We start from the raw sequence: 26483 nt of genomic DNA, 5'->3' as shown, positions 1-26483 counted from the left end.
TTGTTGGGTACCCAACTTGCTCCTTTTCGTTCATAGCTGTCAAATCTCTATAGCAATTTACCCGAAATATTTTTGAGGGGTCCATCAAAATTTAGAACAGGGCAAATGACAAATGCTGCAGCATTTATGTTTTTAAGCATATGTCATGTAACTATGTGATCTCTTTATTTTTCAGCTCCAAGATCTCAGTACAGCGCTGATAGTGGTGAGTTTGTTAAAATTATTTCAGAATTATTCAGCTCAATGTAGACCAGCTCAGTTCTGGGTTTTAAAAGGGGTGTTCAAATGAGTAGCTGTTTCACATGTAGTTTTTGAATGAAGAATTGGATTGGATAAATGATGTGTTTGCCATGGATTCAGTGACCTCACATCAACAAAGCTCCAGTATTACGTGCACACATATGGAATTGAAGGATTTTTTGGGTTAGTCAGCAGCCCCATCTTCTGGCACTGACCTGGCACTGATCATAGGATTCCAAAGTTCCAAATTACATGAAAATAATAATAGGACATTAAAGAAACTGTTGGTTTGACTATGGTAATATTTTACTACTGCTTTCTTTATTTTAGATTTTGCTTGTAAGTCCGCCTCGCTACCAGGATACGGACGCAACGGCATCCAGAGGGTGAGACCACAGTGAACACGACAAGACACAAAACAGTGATTAGCTGTATTAATTATATAGGCTGGGGCCTTATTTTAGAACGGACTGACATCTTTAAAATATGCATCTGTTGTATGAATCTACCATTAACATCAAGTCTGGAATTGAGTATTGTTAGGGCTGTTGTTATTCCCTTATCTTATTACATATGTTAACATATCTCAGGCTAAAACTATGCCAGCATATCTGTATGTTTAAGTCGCTTTTCCTCTCTATACCTGCAGCCTCAGAGTGCTGATTGCTACCAGTACCAGTATGACAGTGGCAGTGAGGTCAATTGGGGAAGCAGAGGTAATTTAATATGGATTTAAAACACCTACCACTTATTAGATTGAAGCAATTAATTCAATGTTTTTTTTTCTATTGTACTGACCTAATTTTATTTCTTCCCTCCCAGCAGAATACAAGGTAAGGTTTTAAATAATTCACTCGAACAATTCATTCCATGTTCATCAGTCTGCATGTTGAATAATCCCAGTGTCAATGTAACCAAGTGTCCAAAGTTTGATGACACATGCTGCTATTCCCTCTCTGTAGATTTACCCCTACGAGGCGCTCATTGTCACCACCAGGGGTCGCAACAGGCTGCCCAAAGATGTAGACAGAGCCAGACTGGAGGTGAGTTATGAATGGGCCATTCGGCTAACTGTGCTGGGAATAAGACGCCCCTGGTCTAGTTAAAGACAATAGGTGTAGCCAGGATTTAAGAAATACAAAGGCTATGCCCACAGCGGAAGAGACTCTGTAAAACCCAACTAAACTTAGGTTTCCAAAAAAATGTATTCATTAAAATGTACACTTATATTCAGTCAATTTTATCTCCATACATTATGGTTATTTAATGCTGGTTGAAAATACTTACTTTTACATTCATTCAATTGTTTTTGCTTAAAATAAAAAAACTAAAATGTTATTTTTGTCATCATAACCTTGATGACCTCAATGGCAACTAAGGCCAAGTTTAAAAGAATAGTATATTAGAGGAATGTACTAATTGGGTACAATAAAAATAACAGGTATGATGTGATAACTGTGTGTCATCTCTATATCCTTGTGCTCTCAGCGTCACTTGTCCCCAGAGGAGTTCCTGCAAGTGTTTGGCATGACTGTAGAGGATTTTGACCGGCTGGCTCTGTGGAAGAGGAATGAGCTCAAGAAACAGGCCCGACTGTTTTAATAACTTATTGACGTCCGTTGAATACTGCCATAACTAGAGCGTGAGACTTCACGGACCGTAGGAGCTGAAGAAAGATATATTAAGACTTGTGCTCAGTTTCACTGCCACGGCTGAGAACCTGTTCTAGACCTCCTCATATGACGAACCAAATTCTGGTCCTACCAGAGATACAGATGGAAGGCCTCGGAGACATTATGCACAGATGGACTGATAAACTGTTACATGGCTGTCAGCGCAACTGTGACAGTTTGCTGGATTGGTGTGTAAGCAATAGAGAGTGTAGTACATTAGTGATGTGCTTTTCTTAAGCCTGAAGGATGGAGGAAGGCATTACTGGGCCGCTATAAGGCCACATGTGGGGATGTCCGTGACCAGAGCCGCAGTACTAAAACATAAAGAGGAGAATTTTGGCTTTGCCTTATTTGTTATGCTCTCTTAGTTATGAGTGTGCAGCACCAGCAATCTGAATGAGTAGAATGTAGATATCATTTATGACACTTTATCAGTGTGAATGATTAGATGAGAAAAATGAGTGAGTGAGCATACGGCATCACTTTGCTTTGGTTTATAAGGATGCTTTTTATTTACCTGTTTCCTGTTTTTTGCTCTGTCACATGAAATACTGTGTCCCTCTGGTTCACACTTATATAGAATGAAACATGTAACAATCCGATGTGGAAACAACTGTTTTTCAATTGTATGCGTGACCTGCATTGATTTGTGTGCAAATTAAAACCAAAGTGAGAATGCAGATATACAGATTAGCAGATCACTTCCATGTAATGTTTTGGTTGAATAGTTAAAAGTCACCAATAGATGCAGTTCACTCTGCAGCTGTATCGTAACCTAAAATGATGTGCAATGCAGTAGATTAAATCGATAAAGGAAACACAGATTCAGTCAATCCTGCTCCATTTTTTCCAGCCCCGTTGCAATAGAACGATGACTAAATGTTTTAGGGTGAGGACTAGTCATCCATACATTTACACTCACGATTATTGATACTCTTTTAGAATGATAATCCAATAATTTTGTAGCTACAGAGATTATATTCACTCACATTGAAACACTCTGCAATGTATTTAACATACTGACAAACATCCAGGGTTGTTGAAGAGTTTACTTCCTTTGAATACTGTTCATTTTGTCACTAAAAATTAAACTTGAAACAAATTCAGTCTCTTTTTTTTTTGATTCGTAGTTTAGGAGCCATCAATTTGTGAATCTTTTTTAAAGGAATTGTTTGACATTTTAGCAACACTAAAGTTTGTTTGCCGACACGTATCCATATTACCTTGTTGGTTAAATCTGTACAAAAAACAAAGTGTAAAGAATTGACAAAAGTTTGGCCATTTTGGCCTGCAAAAGTTGCTTTTACATCACTTCTTGTGTTTGTACACTATAAATTAAGCTAAATATATAATACTATATAATACTAGTATTTTGTTTTGTTTGGACAGCACCCTGTCTCATTGTTTCCACTCTTTTTTTTAAGCTTGTATTACGCTTTCCAACAGAATAAAAGCGAGCAGGCACGTACTCCTCATTACCTGAACGTATCATTTCACCTGTTTGGCTCTGAGCTGTAGAGGTAGCTCGTTGCAGAGGCGGGCGCTAGGACCCAGCAGAGAAAGCGCCTAGAGCTCTCGACCAGCGCATCTGTACAGTGTAACGAGTGTCTCCCACAGCGGCGGCTCCACACACACACACACACACACACACACACACACACACACACACGCACACGCACACGCACACGCACACACACTCCCTCACTCACTCACTGATGGGCCTGCATTAAATTGCAACATCTCAGTGTAACATGGACAGCGTCAAAAGAGGAATGGAAACGACCGGCACCAAATGTAAGTTTACTTTTCAATCTGAAGCACTTCTGCAAAACATGATGGACTGGTTCTGTGAATACTTTTGAGTGAGGTTTATTTTTTTTGCAAAGGTTAATTTTTATATATGCATGTTTATCTGATATGTTACCTTTTTTCCCAGTGTGAGTTTCCTACCACCCTCACCTATGACTGCAGCACCCTCACTGAGGCTCCCTAACACTCAGACAGACAGTTAGATTAACCTGCATGTCTGTTCTCATAGTACATTTCTATTCTTTATCTGTGAATCAGTTTGAGACGCTTCCTTTCCCCTGTAATCCCCCCCTCCTGTTGTACATCTAAGACACAATGGTTATGCACTTTAAACATATAAATAACTTTTGCTTTGCTTTGCTTGGAGAGGCAGAGAACCAAGTGCTCATCTAAAGTTTGATTGTTGTTACAGAAAGTGAAGCTCACTCATCCTGAGTCAAGTCAAATATGTGGATGTGGAGATCAGATGTTTGGAGATGAGGTGGTCATGGTTCTCATTGTTTGATATTGGACACCACCAGCAAATAATTCTTCATAGAAATCTCTGGAGAGCACCAGTGCTTTTGTGTTGAAAAGCAAGAAATACGTGTTTCCACCCCATGTGTTTTTTTTGTTTTTTTTTGGGAGGGGTGCAGTTTCACCCCCCTGCACAGTACAATATTTTTTTCCACATAGTAGCTAAAAAACAAATACACTTACCGCCCTTGTGGTCTGTGTTGCAATGTTCTAGGTAACAGCATTAACAGTGTGACCCAACTCAGCAATACTGAGGTAATGATTTCAGTTCCTAGTTGCTTTAACTTTGTTTGATATGTTTTTTGTACAACTCAGCTGATGTTGCTGTATCAAGTTACTGCTTTTAGAGCTGTAGTGACTTGAGAGTGCTTTTCACAGACTTGTTGCCAGCTGCCAGGCAGGTAAACATGTGAGAGTGATTATAACATCCAACTTAATGGACATATTTACTCAACTAACCAGAGGTGAAAGGAAATGGGACAAACTTCATACACGGTATTTTCTTTTTTTTCCCAGTACCTTTTAACAGCCGCTTTGCCTTTTTTAAGAAAAATATTTTTTCTTTAGTCACATATGTCACTTCTGCCTTTCCTGCCCATGATTTACTAATTTTCCATCCGTCCTCACCTTGTCAGTGTATGTGGATTTTGTGGACATTAACAGTGTGTTTGGTGTGTAGCTTCACAAAACATTCAAAGTAGGAAGTATCTTTAGGTCTTTCGGTTGGGAGAAATGCCTGCCGTCTCTCTCAACACACACAAACACATATACAAACACACAGGAATTCTGCCTGACTGACTTTCTATCTGAGCTTTGTGTTTGTGTTATCACCACAGGAGAAAGCACACATTGACGGCTGGTGATCCCTGGGGAGCACACTACTGTTGGTGGTCTTTGAATCCCCTGATTGGCTGCTGCTAAATCACTTTTCCTTGAATTGTCCTAAATAAGTCTACAAGCGTTAGAATTCCCCCAATTGATTGTTAAGTATATTACTGTATATACATGAGTCATTTGACCCACTGTTTATGTAAAAACATTGATAAGTGAAGCTTTACATTCTTTAGTTAATTATCTCAAAGGTTGTTTTAGTTCCTTTTTTCTGTCTTTCAAAGCTTGCCGTGTGGCGTTCCAAGCTTGGTAAGGTTGATAAGAGGCAGGTATGAGCTTGAACAGTTCTGAGCTTCTTAACATGAACTATCCAAGCCAGCTGGAGCAGCACTGTAATAAAGGTTTTGTTTCCACGGTCGCCTCAGCAGAGCACCGGTTGGGTGTGAGAGGGGAGAGGCCGTCCCTGCAGAGATGCATTGCAGTGGTGGGATTGTCTGTGATTTAGCCCAGCAGTTATGATGAATCGTGGCCATTGTCAGGTCGTTCTGGAGCATATGGAAGAACTTGTGGACACAACAGTGATCAGCTATGGCCCCCACACTGATGCATGTCAATTTAACACTGCTCATGTAAGCACAAGTCTGCTGCATGAGCATGAAAATCCCTACACCATCCATGTCCTTCCTCTAATGAGGTGGTTCGCTACGATATCCACATTCCACTGTGAAATCTATGAAAAGAGTGTTGTGTCAATGTGATTTTGCTTGTGTGTGTGTGCGCGCGCGCCTATAGGAATTTGTGTCCCCTCGCATATTTGTCATTCACAAAAGCAACCAATGGCTCTGAATAACTATTTATTTTTTCATGATTCAGATAAGTGTTCAGGCTTGTGGAGGTTATGGAGCATGTGTTTGAGAGTTAACAGGGAATTGAATTGTTAAAAGCTGAATTAAAACATGGTGTCAGTGGTTAGGGGTTAGCGGGGCAAAAGAGCACAATTCAAATGCAGGCTGCTGTCGTCATCTCGCCAGTGGCCAGTGACCTCCCTGTGAGTGCATTCATGTTACTCATTACTTTGTGCGCTGTTATCTGCATTTTCACAAAGCAGAGTCTGTGGAAAGAAAATTTACTCTCAAGTTTATATCATTCTTAAAAGACTATTTCAGTGTTTTAAACAACCTGGGTTTTACTGTCTTTGTTATCGCTAATCTAACTGAAATATAACGCTATCAACAGCTCGAATGGAAACAGCTTTTCTTATGGAGGCCAAGGAAGCGGTAGCCTTCACAACAATAGAAGCTCATCCTGTGGTTCAGGGTGATTTCATCGCTACTTTTAGTGAATTCCAGATGGTTTGGGCATCGACTTTCAATGTTTTCCTTCATTTAAATATACAAATGACATCTTTTGATTGTATTGTTAAATAGCTCTCCGTAGATCCCTTGGCCCTACTAGACTGTTGTGAAGCTGTTTCCACTGGAGCTCCTGTGTACTCTCTCTGCAGCGCTTGGTAAATGCTGTGTTATTCTAACCAATTGAAACACCAGCTATAATAATAAGGAGATATAAGAAGAGGGAATCTCCCTTATGTGTTGGTTTTTAATTATACACATAAGGTTCATAAGTTCCCTCGTTTTGCTTGCCCTATCAGACTTTATCAAGAGTTTTTAGCCATACAATTAGTGTGCAGACATGCTGTCGCTCATACATACATTATATTACATAGAGTATGATATGCACCATCATGCATGGACCAACCCTATAAGAAGTGGAATTCCCCTCTTTAACCCTGGGGTGATGAGGAGATCACTATGATTCATATGTCTGAGAGATGTGCAGGGTATATATGTGTGTGTGTGTGTGTGTGTGTGTGTGTGTGTGTGTGTGTGTGTGTGTGTGTGTGTGTGTGTGTGTGTGTGTGTGTGTGTGTGTGTGTGTGTGTGTGTGTGTGTGTGTGTGTGTGTGTGTGTGTGTGTGTGTGTGTGTGTGTGTGTGTGTGTGCATTGCATTGTGCATAGGCAATGGTCATTATCTGCACAGCTGTTTATATAGGGTTTCCACGGAGATATGCTGCACAACATTACAACAGGCGTCTATAGAGTGTTTTCTTTTATTGCAGAGGGTGAAAAGTGACTCTGCCTGGGGTGTGTGTGCATACAGGTACAAGCAAGATACTCACAGCAAAAATTCTGATTTATTGTAGAGACTTGGCAGAGAGAGTCTTAGTTAGCATAAAAGTAATCTTACCTCAGTTGGGTTTAATATATAGCACTGAAATACGATTCATATACAGGTATATAATTGTAATTTTTGGCCTTAGGGTTGCATCCAGCTTAGCAGTTCTAACGGTACAGTAAAGATGGCACTGGCTAAATGTGAAGTGGTCTCCTAGCAGCAGATAGTGAGGTGGGGCCCTCTGTCCATGGGGTTTGCACCGGCTGGAGTCAAGTTGCTACAGTCACTAACTAAAGGTTCGTCTCCAGAGCTGCCATCCGCTCTCCTCCAGGCCAAGTGAAACAATAAAAATCCTTTAAAACTTTTCCTCAGAATTCTGAGATAGTGAGTGCATTACTTTTTCATAAAATGCAGTCAACAGCAAGAAGACACTGAGAGTGTGCCCTAGTTTTCTGGTGAACAACTGAAGACAGCGCTCCGCTCCGGTCAAAATCCCATAAACACGAAAAATCCCAAATGGAGACAAAGCAGCTCCTTTTTCCCTTTTGTGTAAGTATGACTGATTCTGTGTGTGCGTATGTGTGCGTGTGTGTACGTGCGTGTTTGCAGGCATGCATGTGTGTTCTGTGTATATTACCCTTGTCTGTGCAACATCAGTAAAGCACTGCTTCCACTTGCCACATAGCATCTTTCTCAGTGTGTGAATACTTTTCTGTGAGGGAGACATAGCATTGTGGTGATCTCATAGGACTCAGGGCAGATCTGGGATCTGAATAATACGGACTGCACTGTAGGGCCTTTGTCTGGCAGCAGGCTGACTCAAGCCCTCTGTGCCATCTCAGACTTGAATAAATCAGAGAGCAGAAGATGAAACAATGAGAAAGAGGGGAAGGAGGTTGAGGAGACAGACATCCCCTACATGCTGGTCAACCCTGTGACCTTTGACCTTTGACCTGAGTCCATATTGAGGAAAAACCCAGACGCAACTGTAGCCACCTGCCCAGTGCTATTACTCTATGACTTCTACCCATCTGTCCACTTTATATACCTGCATTTGTTTCTGTTCACGGTCACTTGGGAGATTAGCTTATCCCATAATGCATTGGGAAAGACAGGAAAATCCGACTTTACATTTCTGTCACACTGCTCAACATCCCATTTGATGAAACAATAGATTTGATACTATTAGTGGTGAGTAAAGGACTACAGGAGGGATGAATCTGACATTAACTGTGTTTTTGGGAGGAGGAATAGGGAACACTGTCACACGAAGATTATTGATCTGATCCCAGGCTAAAGCCTTCTAAAATAATGCAAAAGGACAGTGAATAAATTTAGTGGATGTTGGATGGGAAAATGGACAGCATTGCTTTACTAACCTGACCTTTATCTCGGGCCCTTGACTCTCTCGCTGCTGAGATAGCAGCTCCCTGCTACAAAGATTACCCAACTGTGGTGAAGCCATGGGTATCTGTGTGTCTGTGTGTCTGTGTGTGTGTGTGTGTGTGTGTGTGTGTGTGTGTGTGTGTGTGTGTGTGTGTGTGTGTGTGTGTGTGTGTGTGAGTGTGTGTGTGTGTCTGAACATCAAAAGCTTCTGTGCTCCACTGCTGCCCTTCAAAAGCCAGTTAATGCTTAAACAGGGGTGTGGGAGTGCACAGACCCATAATTCTCCCACTCCATCACCATGGAGACGCCCCAGCCGCTTAAGAGGCCTGATGACTTTGAGTACATTTCTCTCTCTGTGACGAGCTCATTAGAGTGGCCTAATTAGAAAAAGAGTGAGGATGCACCTTCAAGATAGAAAATGTGTAGTAAAGACATTGGATACGTACACAAACCCCCATTTAGATGATGTCTACAAATATTTGCAAAGATCGGGTGAATTTAATCTTTACCTTGCTTCCCGTTAGGGTGACTTAAACGAGATGTAAAGCTGGAAGTAATTGTGCTGTGGAATGCATGCTACAAATGCTTTAGGTCTTGCCTAATTTAAGATTATGAAGTGGTGTTTTCAAGTTAGCAATCAGCTTTCTCGTCAGTCTGAAAGTTAATGTACCAGCCAATTATTTCTGAAACAACAATTTCCCTGGACTGTTTCCATCTCTAGTGTATTTATTGTACTTGTGCGTACACTTCTGTATCATGGGGTGTGGGATGAAATTCCTGCTGTGTTTTATGATAACCTGGAGCATATTCTGCTGCTCTATAAAAACAGTGGGGAAAACATGTTTTTTTCCCCTCTCCCCTTAATTTGTACACCTTTACGACCCTATCTGAACCAAATAAGTTTTTCCACATGCTCACCTCACCTGCTGCCCGACCTCAGCTAGTTTTACATTGTACGTATGTTTATCATTGTATGTTTGTCTGAAATGTCCACCCACATGATAAATGTACATGTCAAAGCTATGAGAAAGGCATTCTCACTCTCTAGTGGGCTACCTGCAGCAGCTAAATAAAGCTTTGTCATAATGGCACATTCAAAAGCTCCATTATATTGTCATCCCTTTTGAAATACAGCTGTAGAAGCGGGGGCCCCGTTCAATTCTATCGAGTCTAGGATCTCGACAGTGCATTGAGAATGGGGTCACAGGAGACAGTACAGTAAAAGTGGGAGCGGGTCAGCTGACAGGAAGAGGAAACAGAAGGCCGGAGGTGATAAGTGATGTCATTAGAGAAGGGAGGAAGTCCATCTCTATAGGGAGCATGTGGGGCATCCCCATGCAGTCCGTCAGCCCATTAACTGATGTGGGACAGGAAAAGTGTTTTGTTGGCATCATGTGGAATAAGATCCAAATCGCTCTCTGAGGCTCTTCATAGAACCTGCTAGCAAACAGTCGCCTATTTACACATCCAGCAGATACAGAACAACATTAGCATTTATTTGGAGCGGTTTATTTGATGATGGCAACTTGCCATTCAGAAATATGAATTCATATTCAGTCTGCGTTCATCCACGTAAAATCCTAACCGAAATAAGGAATGCACAGGCCAAACAGTTGCAAAAAGACAGCTAGGTCACAACTTACAGATTTCTTCCTGATAAACCAATACCAGCTCTGTTTACCTGTCCTGACATCCGGTGATATCAGCTCGTGAATGCCCAGACTTGTTTCGTGCTGGGGAGAGGAGAAGCATCAGACTTTGGAAATGCCTGGAATCTGATGGAGGAGTAGAGCGTGAGGGGGATTTCTTCATGATAGGGCACGGGCTGCTGAGAGACGACAGTGTTGGCACAGCTCTTAATGTAATTAAAAACCTCGAGCACATCTGGTCATCTGCCTTACCTCACCTTTGTTAGCATGTGATGTCTACACACACCTCAGTGACTTATATAGTGCTAATGTGCGTGATAAGACAGATCTCCCTTCTAAATGTTATGATCCAGCTTTTCTTTTTCCTTAAAACCTACATGACCCAGCTTTGATGACTGAGTTGGATGGTGGTATTTAGATAACCCTCGCATGTCATGAAGATAACATTGGAACCGTGCTGTTTTTTAACTGAAAATCCTTTGTGACTCACTTAACATGAGATAAGATTCTGCTCTTTCACGCACAAAAAACAACGTTTTTTCATTTCCTTTCAAAAGTTGCGGGGTCATATTGTTCAGCTGGCCTTAAGAAAGACGCCCACACTATGTGTGTGGACACCTCAAAGTAACCTGCAGGTCTCTTTCATGTCAGATCAGGTTGGGAAATGGCTGTATATCCAACATGTCCAAAGACAATAAGGAAGGGGAGACTTCCAAGAACAGCCCAGCAGTTTTCATTAGATACTGATCTCTTGCGGAGACGCAGATGGTACAGTCGTTTGGAGTTTCTCACAGCAGCTTCGTCTAGCAGGCGTTGCCCCCTTTTTGCTTTTAACTATGTTTTGTGCTGTGGACTTGATTAGTGCCACTCAAAACGCAACTATCTTCTAGATTAATAGTCCGTCTTGTTTAAGAGTTACCTGAATACGTCTGTCCTGAACGCATCACTTTTACTCCAACATATGAGAGCTGTTGTACCGGTCATCAAGTAATGAAATAGTGATGTTTTTTACAACACGGTGTGCTTTCCCCATCCCTCCTCTGGCATCCTAGGTCTCCGAGTGTGACTTCACAGCTTTACTCAAGAGGTCAGAGTTCACATTTAGTCACAGTAAGGAGTGGTTTGTCGGGCCATAACCAAGTCTAGCTCACGGTGTGTCAGGCCTTTGTCACAGAACGAGAGGATTTTGGAAAAGTTGGGAAACACTAGAAATGCCTCAGGGAATGTATCTGACTGTGCATCTAATTAGTTGGTCAGGTTACTTCCTGTGTTAGGCAATTCTTTTTCCATTTCCACCTTTGGAATTTTGAAATCCTCTTTATATGTGTTCATGAATCATAAATTGTCTAGGGGTATTTCTGCAGTGTTCCTTATTGAGATCACGGTTAACTCTATTGGTATTGTTTAACATCAACCATCTCTTTTTCTCCAAATGTTCCTGTTTTTGAAGGTTTTTTGGCTCGGGGGGGTCTCTAACCTCAACAACTTTTTGCCAGTGACCAAAATGCATCTGTTGCATCCCATATTGAACACTCTAGGTACCAAAACTGAAAATGAATGTCTAGTCATATTCGATGTCTTGTTTTCTTTAATCTGATTTAAATCAAAAATCTTGCCAGTTGGACATCATTTATCAAATTAAAATGTTTGCTTTTTGTGTCAAATGAAAAAAAGATATAAAAAGAGTTGTAGAAAAACATGCTTTTGTTTATCTATAATTAACATATCGCAAAAAAAGTATTGTTTTTGTATAAGTACACTAATACGTGTTAGTATGTTATACAGTTAGATTGATACCATTGTCTTGTGTGATTGCTAAACATGAAGTCAGTTTAGCTTAGCATAACTAGCATTACCACATCATATCCCTTTTTCCAATCTTTGTGTGAAGCTAAGCTAAACATTTTCCTGTTGACCGTACAGAAATGAGTGGCATTGATCCTCTCATCAGGATCACAGCAAGAACATTTATAAAAAAAATAAAAAAAAAGCATATTTCCCAAAGTGGATGATTTTAACTAAAAAGTCTTCAATGGGGTTGTTGTGCGCCAGGCGGGCCTACAGCCAGCTGACACTGTTGTCATTCTACAGCTGATATACAGTGAAAGCCTCCACTTAGGAGAAGCAGTGTGTTTTGTCTGTGCGTGTGGGGTCCTGCATTGCTGTGCCTGTGGTTGTGTACCTGTCTGCTTGTGCTCATGGGTTTGTTTGTGCAGCGTTGGTGTCTTTTTGATTGAAGGCAGCGTGTCGCATCTTGTTGGGGCACATGAGTCCACCTCAAGGCAACAAGTCATCCACGTGTAACACTGAAGAGTCTCAACTTGCCTCTACCTCCACTCCAAAGCCTTCACTCAATCTCTCCTGTGTCTTTATCTTTACATTTTGGTAAAAACAAAAATACATACACTTGCAGCGTCAGCTTCACTGATAACATTTTCCTGGTATCCTCATCAGAAAGTATCCCTGTTAGAGATGCTCTGATGTAAAGTAGAAGTACAATGCCTTTGCTGTCGCTGGCATGGCAATGGGTTCACTGGCATCATCTGGATGGCAGCGTTTATGTGCAACTAGTTAAAGGTTAATAATGTATAGAGGGAAAGAATGTGAAGGAATAAAGAATGCGGGTTAGCTATTAGTCGACATGTGTGTGTTTACACAGCAAGCCTTTTCCCAGGTGCTACACGATCCCCTGGATTACAGCGGAGGGGGCTTTACACACACACACACACACACACACACACACACACACACACACACACACACACACACACACACACACACACACACACACACACAGAGAGCACCACCACCACAGTCTGCCCACCCCCTCTAAAAGACAAGACAAGAGAGGAGGGGAGGCTGAGTGGGAGGGAAGTAGAGGGAGATAACAGATCAGAGGGAGGAAGGGAGAGGTAAAAGAACACTGTAGCTCACCTCCAGCACAAATACTTCACAGGACCAAGCACACGGAGAGGCTTTGACTCTGGAATCTCTCCTGCAGTATCTGCTGGTGTATGAATGAACCGGTGTGTCTCCTGCGTAATCTTGGAAAATGGTGGGACTCTCATCCACTGCTGTCAAGGGTAGGTGTTGAAGGGAAACCTTTGTAGCTTGTCAGGATGTTAACACAGCAGGTATCTAAAGCAAAAGGAAGTGCTATGATTTGCAAAGATATGTAAATATAGGGAACAATGCGAGGACACACGCGCGTTGAAGGCGCTGTAAACATAAGACTGAATGCAAGACATCAGGTGATGTTTGCATCGTGCCATCTTGCTGGATTTTCAAGACAGGCAGTAATGTTGAATAGTTGAGAAAGCATCAGTTTGCCACCCAGACTCAGAATGGTGAAACATTGTAAGTTCTTTTAAGCCACTAGAGACTCTTTGTGGGATGCAAATTCTTGTGTGATAAGCTGAAATGTCTGCCTGCAATAATATTGTGAAACAGAGTTGCTGCCGAATGACTGGATTTTGTCTCGTTTTTTCGACATACTGTGATTTGTCTGTGTGTGTGTGTGTCTGTCTGTCTGTGTGTGTGTGTGTGTGTGTGTGTGTGTGTGTGTGTGTGTGTGTGTGTGTGTGTGTGTGTGTGTGTGTGTGTGTGTGTGTGTGTGTGTGTGTGTGTGTGTGGCAAGATAAGTAAGCTCAGCATGAAGAAAGCCCTCGGCATGAAAGGGAGGGATGGGGACAAACCCGTGCACCCGATTGAGGTCACATTATGCATCATATCAGGGTTCGTTGGACGTGTTAGCACAGGTGCTCGACTCGCTGACATTACTCACCCCCACCGCCGCCCCCTCCCCTTCTCTCTCCCTCTCCCTCCCTTCTCTCTCTCTCACTCCCTCAATCAGATTGTACAGAAGGTCTGCTAACGCAAGCCTGTTTTTTAAAGGTCAGAGTCTGCACTGTTAAACAAACTCCCGTCTCTGCCTCACTACGTTTGCACACTGACACAAGGACATTTCTTTTGCAGCGTCTTGCACTATTAACAAGGTGAGGAATGTGCCTAGTGTTTAACGGCAATTGTCGGACAAGTGTGAGGAGGTAAATGTTTGAGCTTTGAATAGGCCCACCACATTCCTGCGCGGTGCACTGCCTGCACCCATCCTTTGTGTTTGTGTCTAAAATGTTGTTACGTTTTCTCTGAGGGATGAAAAAGTAAAGTTATCAGCATGTCCTTGTAGCTGCAAATATTCCAATTTCACCAAAGCATAAGCCAGTTTTCATGTTGCGTTATTATCTTCTTCAAGCTTGTGTCCGGTTTCCCACAGGTGCACGGCTCACAATCTGTTTTATCAGGCTTCTGAAGACATCAAAGACACACATCACACATCACACTCACACACACACACACAGTTGCAGCAGAGATTTAAAGGATCAAGTGCTGTTTTAGATGTGCGAGATCTCATGTGAGTAGTGTGGTGTTCATAATGAAGGCAAGGTCCAGTACTTAAGGGTGGTCTTATAGGCCTCACATGCCAAATACTAAGCAGTCATCTTTCTTTGCTCATTCTGGCACAAGCGGACTATCACTGTAATCATCAAATTTAGATAATTGGCTCTTTAGAGCGCTAGTCCAAGTGAAACAGTGAAATAGCTTCATTAGTGTTGTGATTTGCTTCACGCCAACTCCTCGAAAGCAACGCCTCGATTTTCTCAGTTAAATTTGATTTAATGCTGACTGGTGTAAATTTCATCTTCTCTCTGCCGTGAATGAGTCATGCTGTGGATAAGGTCCTGTCTTCCCCTAGGTTAGGGGAAGCCCAGCGGTGCGCTGCAGCCAGATTCTAAACAGCTGGAACCTCTGGCAGAGAGACAACACTCGCCCAGGCCAAAACATCCCTCTCTCATGAGTTTCCTCTCCGTCCCCGACCCCCACTTCCTTATTTCCCTTGGGTGAATCAGATCTTAATGAGGAGACATTCCAGGTCCCTGCATGAATTAATTCCTCATGCCAACTTCTCAGAGCGTGAGCGGGGCTTTTTTAACAATAGAAGGAAACCGCAATAGTAAAGAGGTGGTGGAACAGACGCAGGCGAACACACACACACACACACACACACACACACACACACACACACACACACACACACACACACACACACACACACACACACACCTACTGTAGCTCTGTTTACTCTTGACTGTAACCTTGGCAGAGCTTTGTGAAGCCCGTAGGAAGACCCACCTCAGGAAAGTATGTCAGTCTTTAGGGATGGGAGCAGTCTGAAATGTAGAAAAAAAGTTAGAAACACATTCATCTTCCAGATTATCAAGACTTCTACTTGTCAGTGGTGATAACATGCAAGCTTGCTGTGTCAGTGATACAGTGAATATTCCAACATTCTGCCTAAACTCATTCACACAACAGGCTGGCTTGTTGACAGGTGCAGCAAAGTTCACCTTAAACACGCCCCACTGAACACACATCATACAAGCATACCTGTACTGTGTGTGTGTGTGTGTGTGTGTGTGTGTGTGTGTGTGTGTGTGTGTGTGTGTGTGTGTGTGTGTGTGTGTGTGTGTGTGTGTGTGTGTGTGTGTGTGTGTGTGTGTGTGTGTGTGTGTATTTTGTGTTTGTTTACTTGTTGCCATATGACCGCCCGCCGAACAAAATACTTTTCTGGCTCAGCAGCTGTCCCGTGGCTGACCCCCGCAAGACGCACGGTTCAGCAGGTCTAATGCGAATGGACTGTGAAAATGTGGTGGTGGAGGGTGGGTGAGTAAGAGAAAGAGATGGAGGGAGTGGGAAGTGGGGGAGGCAGACGAGTGTGCCAGCATTGACTCAGCTAGCCGTCAGGTTTTTGGCTCGGGATTTTCAGGATTATAGAGGAAGAGAAGTGTGCATCAGGATACGACAATGCAGAGGGAATGAATAGAAAGGAAGCTATGAAAACAGTAGAAGGAAGGGAGAAACATTTTTTGGCTGGCTGGTGCCATTTGCTTGTGTCTGGCAGAGTTGCTGATAAAGGAGGAATCCAAACACACACACACACACACACACACACACACACACACACACACACACACACACACACACACACACACACACACACACACACACACACACACACATCAGCAGCAAGTTGCAGACCTGTTCTCAGGACATCCAGCAGCCGGGGAAGTGAGACGGTTTATTTAACTTCTGATCTGAAAACAGGGAGTGGACCAGATCAACATGCGATGTGGAACATATATTAGTACATGCAGAATGTTACAGAACCAGGGGATCCCTGGGAAGTATGTGTATTGCACTTTAAATCTCTCCGCTGTTAGATAAAGATCAGGTGCCGTGAGACTGTGCTTGCTGGTACATTTGGCCTGCTCTGGGTTCTGTAAAGTGGCGCTTCAGTTATTCTTGACAGAATCTTATATTTCTGCCAACATCTTTACAGGCTTTTGCAGGGCGCTGAATTTACCTTCTTAGCATTGAGAGCGACAGTTGATTGAAGCTTGGGTTTGTGCCAAAGTCTGAGCAAGCAAACTTTCAGAGCTGCTGCAGAAAAACGCTGGTTTTCTTTGCTCATTGTGCAGGATGTTTGTTCTAATTCTGTTCAAGGTTTGTTATTTTGGGAAGCCTCACTTCCTCTTTTTCTCTGGGTTAATGAGCAATTAGCAAACATGTTTCCTGCCACACCAGCCTTTTGCTCTTGTTTAGTCTGGCTTGTAACTGAGCGAGGATGAGAGGAGGGAGACTGTGTGATAAGGTGGCAGATTGATATTGACAAACTGTGAAGCAAAGTGACAGAAAATGAAAGAAATACACAGAGGAAGCAAAGCAGAGAGAGGCTCTTTGACATACACCCCTATGGTTTGTTTAGACGTGTCCGTCTAACCTTTGCCCTCTACTGATAAACTGAAGCCGTGCACCCCCCTGACCTATGCCCCGCTCTGTGCAGCAATGGAGGTGTTGGTGAGTGAGCTGGGCGTCCTGCTGAAGATGCTGGACCAGGAGAACCTCAGCTCCTCCACGCAGGAGAAGAAGACCTCCGTGTGGAACCTCCTGCAGCAGATGCAGCCATCAGGTCAGTGAGGAGGAGGAAGGATTGATGAAGTGACTTCTGTACTTTAATTTCATTCTCTTGTTTTGTCTGGGCTTTATGTAAACTCTCTGAGGGGTACATAAAACATAATAAAAATGTGCTATGCACTCAACATCTAAAAATCTATTTTTCCTTGCCTGCAGTTTCAGGAACAGACTACATCTACATGAACTCAGCAGTGTTCAGAAATGGCACCAGCTTCGTAGAGTCACTCTTTGAGACATTTGGTGAGTTGAAGCTCCAACAAGTGGCTGTAAAATGGTCATCGATCTATATAAATGAGTTACAAATATCATGTTCTCTTTATATATATATATATATATATATATATATATATTTAAGTATCTGTTTAAATGCACGTTGTTGTCTCTTATAGACTGCGAACTTGGAGACCTCAAGGATGTTACAGATGATCTAAAAGAAGACAAGAACACCCAGACTGACACTTTAAAACAGGCAAGTGGCCCAGATATAGTCAGTTCCTAACTCCCCCCCCTTTCCATAAATATCAGTTACATATGACACAGTCTGTGTTGGATGTTTGCTGTCCATCTTTTCAGCTCTCATCCAAATCCAACTTTGCAGAGGAGTCTTTCACCTCTTAATGACTTGTGCCGAGAGAGCAAAGGGAAAACACAGATTGTATTCCATGTTGTGGGGGTTTCCCATGCACACATGCTCATCAATCTGCAAGCTGTTCCAAGAGTTAAGATATAGGGGTCCGCCCAGAGCCCATGTGTCTAATTTATGGATATCATTTTGAGGGATTTGCTCTGTATCTCTTTGATGATGTAGTTCATTGGCTGTGGAAAAAAACTATAGTTCATGGTGATGAAGGAAATTTGAGAGTTGTGTTTGTATGTTTCCCTTAGCAGAACTGTACAGACTCCCCAGCCCCACGCTCAGCGGACTCTCCTCCCCCTCTGCCCACAACACCTCCTCCAGAGGAGTATTATGAGGAGGCTGTGCCCCTCAGTCCTGGCAAGTTGCCCGAGTACATCATCACACGAGGTCAGCATCTTCCCGCCTCTGCTGAACTCAGTGTCCTTTTGCTGTAAAAACCTCTGAGTCTGTAATTACAAAGTTGCATTTAAGTGCATGATGGAGTAAAGGAGTAATTAGGGATTTATTTTTCTTTTGGTTTTCAGTCAGGCCTAGCCCTCCCAACTCTATAGAGGATGGGTATGAAGATGCTGAAAACAACTACCCCACTACCTGCATAAACACGCACCGCAAAAACTCCTGTGAGTCGAGAACAATGTTACCCCCCAAATTAATAATATTAAAGATTAGAACGTGCTTTTTTTTTTTTTTTTTTTACAACAAATAACGCACTTTCTCTTCCCCGTCGTTGCCCTAGCAGACAACGACTCTGATGCTCTGAGCAGCTCCTACGAGTCCTACGAGGAGGACGAGGAAGAGAGGAGCCCTGGCGTCCGGCTCACTCATCAGTGGCCCTCGGATGAGAGCTGCATGCCTCCTGCCAGGGACTGTCGCATCTGTGCCTTCCTGCTGCGCAAGAAACGTTTTGGCCAGTGGGCGAAACAGCTCACCGTCATACGGGAGAACAGACTGCAGGTGGGAAGTTGTACATTCGATTAAATACTCAGGAAAGCACGCAATAATGCCCTCAGGAAGCATACGCAGCCTCTGCAATTCCTCTTTTTCTTAAATAACATTATCCTAAATGTCTTCCTTTCTGCAGTGCTACAAGAGTTCTAAGGACACAAACCCCTATGTGGACCTGCTGCTGCCCCAATGCACCGTGGTCTATGCACCCAAAGACAGCAAGAGGAAGCACCATGAACTCCGTTTCACCCTACCCAATGGAGATGCACTGGTGCTGGCTGTACAAAGCAACGAGCAGGCCCACAGATGGCTCAGGGTGAGCTCCACTTTGAAATTCCATGTTTGCATTGAGGGACACACATTTGCAACACAGTCATCCATCTTGTCGACAATGGCTGGAAGCAGGGTTTCACGATGTGGACACGCAAACCTCAAGACGTACTGTCTAGAGTGACACATGTAAAATACCCCCCCCCCAGGTTGTTAGAGAGGTGAGCGGTCAGAGCGGCGGGCCTGAGGAATCTGCGTCCCCCATCATTCCAAGAAAAATTGAACTTGACAAGGTAAGAACATTCCTGTCGTTTTTTTTTTAGCCCCGGGACATAATTCACCTTTACGACTGAGGTGAGGAAAAGTTGGTGGCAAGCAGCAATTTTGTTGTCACCATCAATTTTTCCTAAACAATTGCCTGTTGAGGCGTAGTAAACAGTGATACCTGTGTTTGACTTGCAGAACAAAGAGGATTTACGTTGTGCAATTGGATGTTAAGGCAGCAATGATAGTGGTGGTGGTGAGTCAGTGTCGGAGCAGGCACGTCCTCTTTAAGGCTTACCAACCTGTCAGAACATTAACTTCAAAAGGCCTTTCATGAATAAAAACACAGGAGGAAAAGGCAGAGGATAAATCTGTTTGTCTAATTAAGCGATTATGTGAAAGAATGAAATAATCCAGAGGCAGATACATGTGAGCTTGTTAACAAATTTTCTCAATTGTAGTTATTAAGCTTTTAATTAAGACAAGTTAGCTGTAATTTGGTCCTGGCAGACAGACAGATCCCGTGTAGGACTAAGCTCCACTGTTGATGACTAAACCTTCGTTTATGTGCTTCTTCCTCAGAGGCTATCTGCAGAGAGGAACACATCAGACTCGGACAGTGTGGGTGTGTCAACTGTAGAAAACAGCCGAGAGAATGGTGAGACAGCAGCTTGTTAAAATAAATATAACTTGCTTTTTTTTATTTGCTATCAGTCTTAAGTCATCAGAAAATGAGTTTGTCCAGTTTTCATTACATAACTTACTTCCTATAGTGTAGTGAATGTTTTTTGCATACCTTCTATCTACATTTTTCACATGCCAAAGATACATAGGGACAAAAAGCAACTGTTTAATCCTTACATTTTTTGATGCAGGCAAGGTGAAACGTGGGGCTTTCGCTGCGGGACGTAAAATCACGCGTATCATCAGCTTCTCCAAGAAGAAGCCCCCTCGGCCAGGAGATCCCCGGACCTCGTACACGGACCCTCGACAAGGTCAGACCCCACTTCACTGACACTGATTAGATCTCTTTAGGTCTCGAGACCTCTTAAATCTCCAAACGCGTCATTTGTCTTCAATCATCGTTCATTTCCCCTCCTCACCATGCAGGCTACGTGTCGGTGCTGGTGAATCAGGTGTGGCGGGAACAGTGGTGCTGTGTGTGCAGAGGCTCCCTGCACTTCTACAACGACAAAGGGGACACAAGAATCTCCCTGCCTTCAATTCCCCTCCACGGCTGCGAGGTGGTCCCGGGACTGGGACCCAAACATCCCTTTGCCTTCCGAATCATACGGAACAACACGGAGGTGGTTGCTCTGGAGGTGAAATACCGAGAATTTTGTTCCTTATTTTAATACAGCACTCATTTTTATTATTATTTTAACAATGGGTCTAATGGATTGCGTGAATTGAGAATTCAAAGCCGATGTGTTCTGTCTCTTTTTAGGCTAGCAGCTCTGAGGAGCTTGGGAGGTGGCTGGGCGTCCTCTTGGCAGAGACGGGCTCCACGACAGATCCAGAGTCACTGCATTACGACTACGTTGACGTGGAAACCATCGCTAACATCCGCGACGCTGCGCGGCATTCCTTCCTGTGAGTGAGACAGAGTGGGGGGAGGAGTTGGTTTACTTGGACGGGTCAAAGCAAGGTCACTGACCAACGCAGTAATGTTTAGTCCTCATGTGGATTTCATTTCTCCTTCTTCTCTGGTCCTAGGTGGGCCACATCCTCCACCAGTACCCACACAGACTCCAGAACATATGATGAGGTCCCTAATGAGGACATGCAGGTGCGAAGCATGTGCTCCTAACGTTTTCAAGTTCAGTTAAAAATGATGAGTTATGCTTTACATATATATATAGATTAGAAGCTGTGTTTGTGCAGCTGTAGAGGACTGTCACTGTCTGAATATCAGTATATAATACTGATAATCAGTCACCCGAACAGACAGACAGAGCTCTGTTACATGCCTATCAATGACGGCTTTTTGTAGGCCAGAGAGAAAGCAGTGTGTGGGCATGGGAGGGGAAAAAAACAGACCAAGCGATCAAACTGGTGACAGGAAGGCAAGAGGTCATGGCGGTTTTACAGCCTGTAAACTCCTTTCTTAACCCCACTGACATGCACTTAAACACACGCCTCTCACCACCTAGAGCCACAAACATACACACCTCAGACGTCTCAAACCAATAACTTTGAAGATAAGTCTATTGCTTAGCCTAACATACAAACTTTTCTTTATTTTTTCCGTCTTTCCTCATCCTTCTCTGTGCATCCTCCCACATCTGTCATGTCCCCTCTAACCCCTCTCTACTCCACCCAGTCAGGGGAGAACCGCAGGCAGCAGTCTGGGAATCAAGGGAAACGGCGCTCAAGTTTCTCCAGCAGCGACTCTGACAGAACCAAGCCTCTAGTCTCCCTCAAACGAACGGGCTCAAGTAAGTATGTTTAGTTGGTTTGCCAAAGCAGCATTGCTGTTCCTCCAGTGATGCTGAGTTTTCATGACATATACTGATAGATTGATTTAAATCTTTATTTATGCAGTGGAAACAAGAACTCTGTTATAGGAGTGCCCTATCGAAGAGACAGCTGAGTGAAGGCAAGGGCAAGGTTATAAAGTAAAAAAATCACAATCAACTAGTGTTTCAATGATAGAGACAAACTATGGGAAACATATTGTGCCAAGCCCACAGATATTCTAAAGGTTCTTCCATTGGTAAGGAGCAGAAAAACTAAGTCTATTTCCCCTGGGATGGCCTTCACTCTACTGATTTCTAAAGCACTATGTGGGGTAAAACATTTTTTGATACTTCAGAAGGTTATTGAGAGTGCTCTAAAGAATAAGAAAGGAGACAGTGCTACTCATGTCTAAGGGATAGAGATGCTGACTCAAGTGATGTCACTTGAGTTGGCATCGGAATTTCTTTTTGGGTGTGGCGTTAGAAAGAAGTGAACTTGCCACAAATCTGAAATCTAAAATATGATGCTCTTCATCTCTGCTTGAGGGAAACGGACAATCAAAACACTCCCAAATCTACAATAAGTACATGCCGCCGGTTAATAATATAGTTTGTGAAGTAAAGAGTAACAAAAATTGATCCTTGTGGAACCCCTTTGATAATGGTGCGAAATGTTGAATGCACCCCATCAGCCACAAGACACCTTCCTTTTTTTGCCAATATCTGTGAGGCACTTCAATGATCCGTACTGTATTAAAGGCTTTATGACGGATCGACAATCAAGAGCTTCACATTTACATTGTTATCTAAAATATTTACAATATCATGCACAACCAAAACCAGACAGCTGAGATGTATCTGTACAGTATGGCCAAATATTTTTCTATTCAGACTCACGCACCTCTCCGCTTTCCATCTGTCTCTCTCAAGAATAAAATAAATAAAGATAAGGGTAGCAGCCTGCTGCCCGTCGAGTGAAATAAGAAAAATACAGATGGCCCATCTTAATATAGTCGCACAGGAGTAAGATTGCAAAGCTCTGCTTCTGCTGCAGCTTACACTCTTCACACAATCCTTTCAGTGATGTACCAAATCACAGACAGTCATAAAATTTGATCTTTTATCTGGCTCAAAATTTGCCTTTTTCATCTGTCCTCTCAATCATCTTCTCGCATTCCGTCCATAATCTCTTCACTCACATCTCCCATGTGCTCCGTTGTGTCAGTTGGCCTCCGTCATACAAAAAAAATGAGATGAGCGTCCTGAGTTAAGGAACGTGATATCGCCGTGGTCGGATGTCTCGGTGCTCCTCTCGGTGCTGTTTCACAGGCCTTCACTGTGACGTCCTGACACATCAAAGAGCCAGTACTCTCCAAGGCTGAGAGCTTCAGGATGTAACCCGAGATTTATTGGACACTCACATTAGATCCGCTGTCTTGCCTCTTGACCTCTCCCTCTGCAAGAGTGTGGGTGTGTGTGTTTATATTTTATTCATGCATCGTATCTGTGTTTCCTCCCATAATTCTTTGTCTGAATTATGAATAAAAGGGTAAAAATGTGGTGCTACGCTTTCATGCAAGCGTAGGAGTGACATCATGATCCTCACGCGAGGAGTGTGACATTAATAAGGACAGGCAGAAAGATCGCTGTGAGATTTTGTCTCCTTCCCATAACCCCCTGCACATTTGACCCTTTCTCACCTTTGCTCTCTTCTGACATCTCCACCCAGACGCCAACCAGTATGGAAGGTATGGGAAAACGCGAGCTGAAGAGGATGCCAAGCGATACACAAAGGAGAAAGTGGAGCTGGAAAGAGAGAGGGATGGGATACGAAATGCACTCGTGATCCTCCGGAAAGAGAAGAGCGAGCTGAAGGAGGAGCTGAAGACGGCCTCTGGTAAGGAGACACAAAGCAGAACAGACAGACAGCAATATCCGGAAACTGAAACTTGAAGGCTGAGTATTTGTCTGCACATTAATCAGAAGGCTTGAACATTAAGTGCACATTCTGTATTCCTGCTCTGTGTCTGACCCTGCACTCTGACCTCCGTTATTAGAGGGCCGTGTGAGAAGACAACATCCCTACAGGGATAAATAAAACATCTAATTGCTTTTATTATTAAAACCCAAAACGTGGTTATGAAAATTCCTTCTAAATAGGATTTATTTTCTTGAGTGTCCCATTGTATGCTGCCGACAGTGGTGAAAGAGTAAAAGTAGATTACCAGATTGTGAACACACTATTATTCAAGTAAAAAATGAATGACAAATGCTCATTAGGCATCTTTCACTACTTTTATGTAGTTTCATCTATATCAATATATCACAATCCATAAACTCATCACAGGTTTTTTATGCAAATTTCAATTTGATCAACTAGTATCAAAACTGTAGGAGTATAAAAAGTACAAAAGTCTTTCTAAACTAGTCGATTAAAAGCCCTCTAAAACTCTACTTAGTACTGACAGTCTAAATAAGATCCAAAAGTACTTGTAAATAAAAAATCTACCTTTCAGTTCCTTGTTTGTCTTATTGTGTTGTGTTTGTCGCTGTGTTTCTGTGGAGCAGAGAGGAAGAAGTCCTCCCTGAACAAGCGTGTGTCCCAGCTGGAGGACGCCTGTCGAGATAAAGAAGCAGCGAGAGTGGACCTGGAGCTCCGGCTGACTCAGGTCCAAGAAAACCTCAAGAAGAGTCTGGCCGGTGGAGCGCTGGGCACACCTGTTGAGGCTAAACCCCCATTTAAGGTGCGTTTGTTGCCCTATGTGGTAAGACGCACTAATGAATGTTTACATGCACTTCTGCCCTCTTACACGTTGTTTATTTACTTTTTCTTTTTGTGTAGGCCTCCAAGAAAAAGACGCAGAATATCTACAGTGAGTCTTTACCAGTAAACTGTGCAGCAGAGATGCGTCGGAGACCTCTATCTGTTTATGCTTCTTCAGGAACCGTCATGCAGAAGGCAAAGGTAACTCTCACAGACACTCCCTGAACAATTCCTCAGCCTGCTGTCATCTAGGATAGATTTCTCTCTCTCGGGCTTTACAGGGGGATCACAGGAGCATGTGTCGTCATCTATTGGGGTTTTCACAGTTCACACACAAACAGAGAGACAGTCTGCATGTGTTCGCACAGTCACTTTGGACATTCACAATTAAGTGCCTGGTACAAGTTAGCGTACCAGGCATTCTGTCGCGACACATGGATGTTTGATATTCACAACATTTCTCCCTAAATGATACAAAAAAAGAACAGTTTATAGAAGTATTCCATGTTCGATCTTTTGACTTATCTGAATTTTTCTGATGAAGTTAGTGACAATAACTGTAACTTGCAGCAATACAGTCAAATAATATACCTCAAATATGAATTCATTCATATTAAATTGTATGCTGTTTCTGTTTTATCTCAAAATAATTCACAAGAAACACAAAGAAGCTCTGTTTACAAAGCTAGGTAGCCTATCGTATTGCTCCAGTTTTGATTTTTTTTTTTTGTCATTATTGCCATTTCTTTAAGTCTTACAGATAGTAAGTGTGTTTTCCATGGTACTATTAGGTTTTTCTTGCAGCTTGTTACTCACCACTTGACACATCATTTTAAGTGGATTTCTTGGAATAATGACCTTATTTCCACCTTTTTTACTAAATCACTGACATATGTTCCATCCTTCACAGGAATGGGAGTCAAAGAAAGAGACCTAAGAGCAGCATCATGGAAAGGACGGGAGAAAGAATGACTGGATATCTGACTATTGTGACATTTAGTACCACCAAAGGATAACCTCCCATCAAAACACCAGAGCACAGACTCCAACTGAGGAAAAGAACTGTAATGAAAGAAATCAGCCACTAGGTGGAGGTACATCTCACTGAATATTTACTCTTCTGTCTTCCTAAAAGGACTTTTTCCAAATGGGAGGAAGGACTGCTCACTGTCTGTATCCAAGTAGGAAAGAGCAGAGAGTTTGTGCAAGAAAGACATAAGAAAAGTTGATTGAAAAGCACATTGCATATTGTTATAATGGTAAGGCGACAAGGGATGCGTTCTCATCCGGTGTTGCATACGGTGAAATGTTTAATATTCAAGGTGCCATGTGAGAAATGTGATGTGTTTGGGAAATAAGTGGATGGAGGTAGTTTAAGCCACAATGTGCCTTTTATATTTTTCTGCCTGTACAGAGTGAGCATTGACTACTGTTATTATGTTTTATACTTTTATACGTTTCTTTCTCATCTTCGTCACTAGTCATACCTGTCAGAGGTGTTCACTTTTGTGCCATGGAGTGTGTTATTAGCTTCTCCTCTCAGGTTGAAGCTGTGCTACACTGCATAAAAAAAACTCTTAAAAAGACTCTTTTTGGCACATTCCAAAATACTTAAATACTCCTGCTGGAGATGATTGAGTGACTAACAAAGTGGAGCTATTCGGTGACACGAATCAACCTTTTTTTTGAGTAGGACAACCTCCACCATATGTTATTTTTATCACCTCTTTTGCCGAACCTGTAGTTGACTTGTGCACTTTACTGTTCTCCTACCTGGATAAGGGGATAATAAATGTGTCTTATTCTCAAACAGGTGACCTTTAATCAATTGTT

At 42.7% G+C, this 26483-nt stretch overlaps 2 protein-coding genes across 5 annotated transcripts in view; both read left to right on the top strand.

The window, feature by feature from the left end:
• ablim3 (actin binding LIM protein family, member 3) overlaps window positions 1–2952 on the top strand; it is a 39407-nt gene extending 36455 nt beyond the window's left edge. The window contains exons 19-24 of the mRNA XM_054597263.1: window positions 176–205; window positions 571–626; window positions 890–956; window positions 1066–1073; window positions 1203–1283; window positions 1729–2952. Of these exons, the coding sequence (XP_054453238.1) occupies window positions 176–205; window positions 571–626; window positions 890–956; window positions 1066–1073; window positions 1203–1283; window positions 1729–1842 (356 nt within the window). The 3' untranslated portion in view covers window positions 1843–2952. The remainder of the gene's footprint in view (window positions 1–175; window positions 206–570; window positions 627–889; window positions 957–1065; window positions 1074–1202; window positions 1284–1728) is intronic.
• A 719-nt stretch (window positions 2953–3671) lies between these two features.
• Window positions 3672–26437, top strand: afap1l1a (actin filament associated protein 1-like 1a). Of its 4 annotated transcripts, none has more exons than XM_054597276.1 (19): window positions 3672–3707; window positions 17181–17306; window positions 17468–17551; window positions 17701–17780; window positions 18197–18335; window positions 18473–18568; window positions 18685–18902; window positions 19030–19209; window positions 19373–19456; window positions 20010–20085; window positions 20303–20422; window positions 20538–20749; window positions 20875–21020; window positions 21144–21216; window positions 21751–21865; window positions 23616–23783; window positions 24455–24630; window positions 24729–24851; window positions 25561–26437. In XM_054597276.1, exons 1-19 carry the CDS (start codon window positions 3686–3688, stop codon window positions 25585–25587), a joined length of 2265 nt encoding a protein of 754 aa, XP_054453251.1. In that variant the 5' UTR covers window positions 3672–3685; the 3' UTR covers window positions 25588–26437. The 4 variants fall into 4 exon arrangements, with proteins under 4 accessions (XP_054453251.1, XP_054453250.1, XP_054453249.1 ...); XM_054597275.1 differs by lacking the exon at window positions 3672–3707 and adding an exon at window positions 13239–13362 and having other exon boundaries at window positions 18200–18335; XM_054597274.1 differs by lacking the exon at window positions 3672–3707 and adding an exon at window positions 13239–13362 and having other exon boundaries at window positions 18688–18902.
• Window positions 26438–26483: the final 46 nt, after the last annotated feature.

Source organism: Anoplopoma fimbria, chromosome 4 (assembly GCF_027596085.1).
Source record: "Anoplopoma fimbria isolate UVic2021 breed Golden Eagle Sablefish chromosome 4, Afim_UVic_2022, whole genome shotgun sequence".
In the NCBI taxonomy this organism is placed as follows: Eukaryota; Metazoa; Chordata; class Actinopteri; order Perciformes; family Anoplopomatidae; genus Anoplopoma; species Anoplopoma fimbria.
The sequence above is the reverse complement of the archived record's forward strand: the minus strand, read 5'-3'. Positions and strand labels throughout refer to the sequence as shown.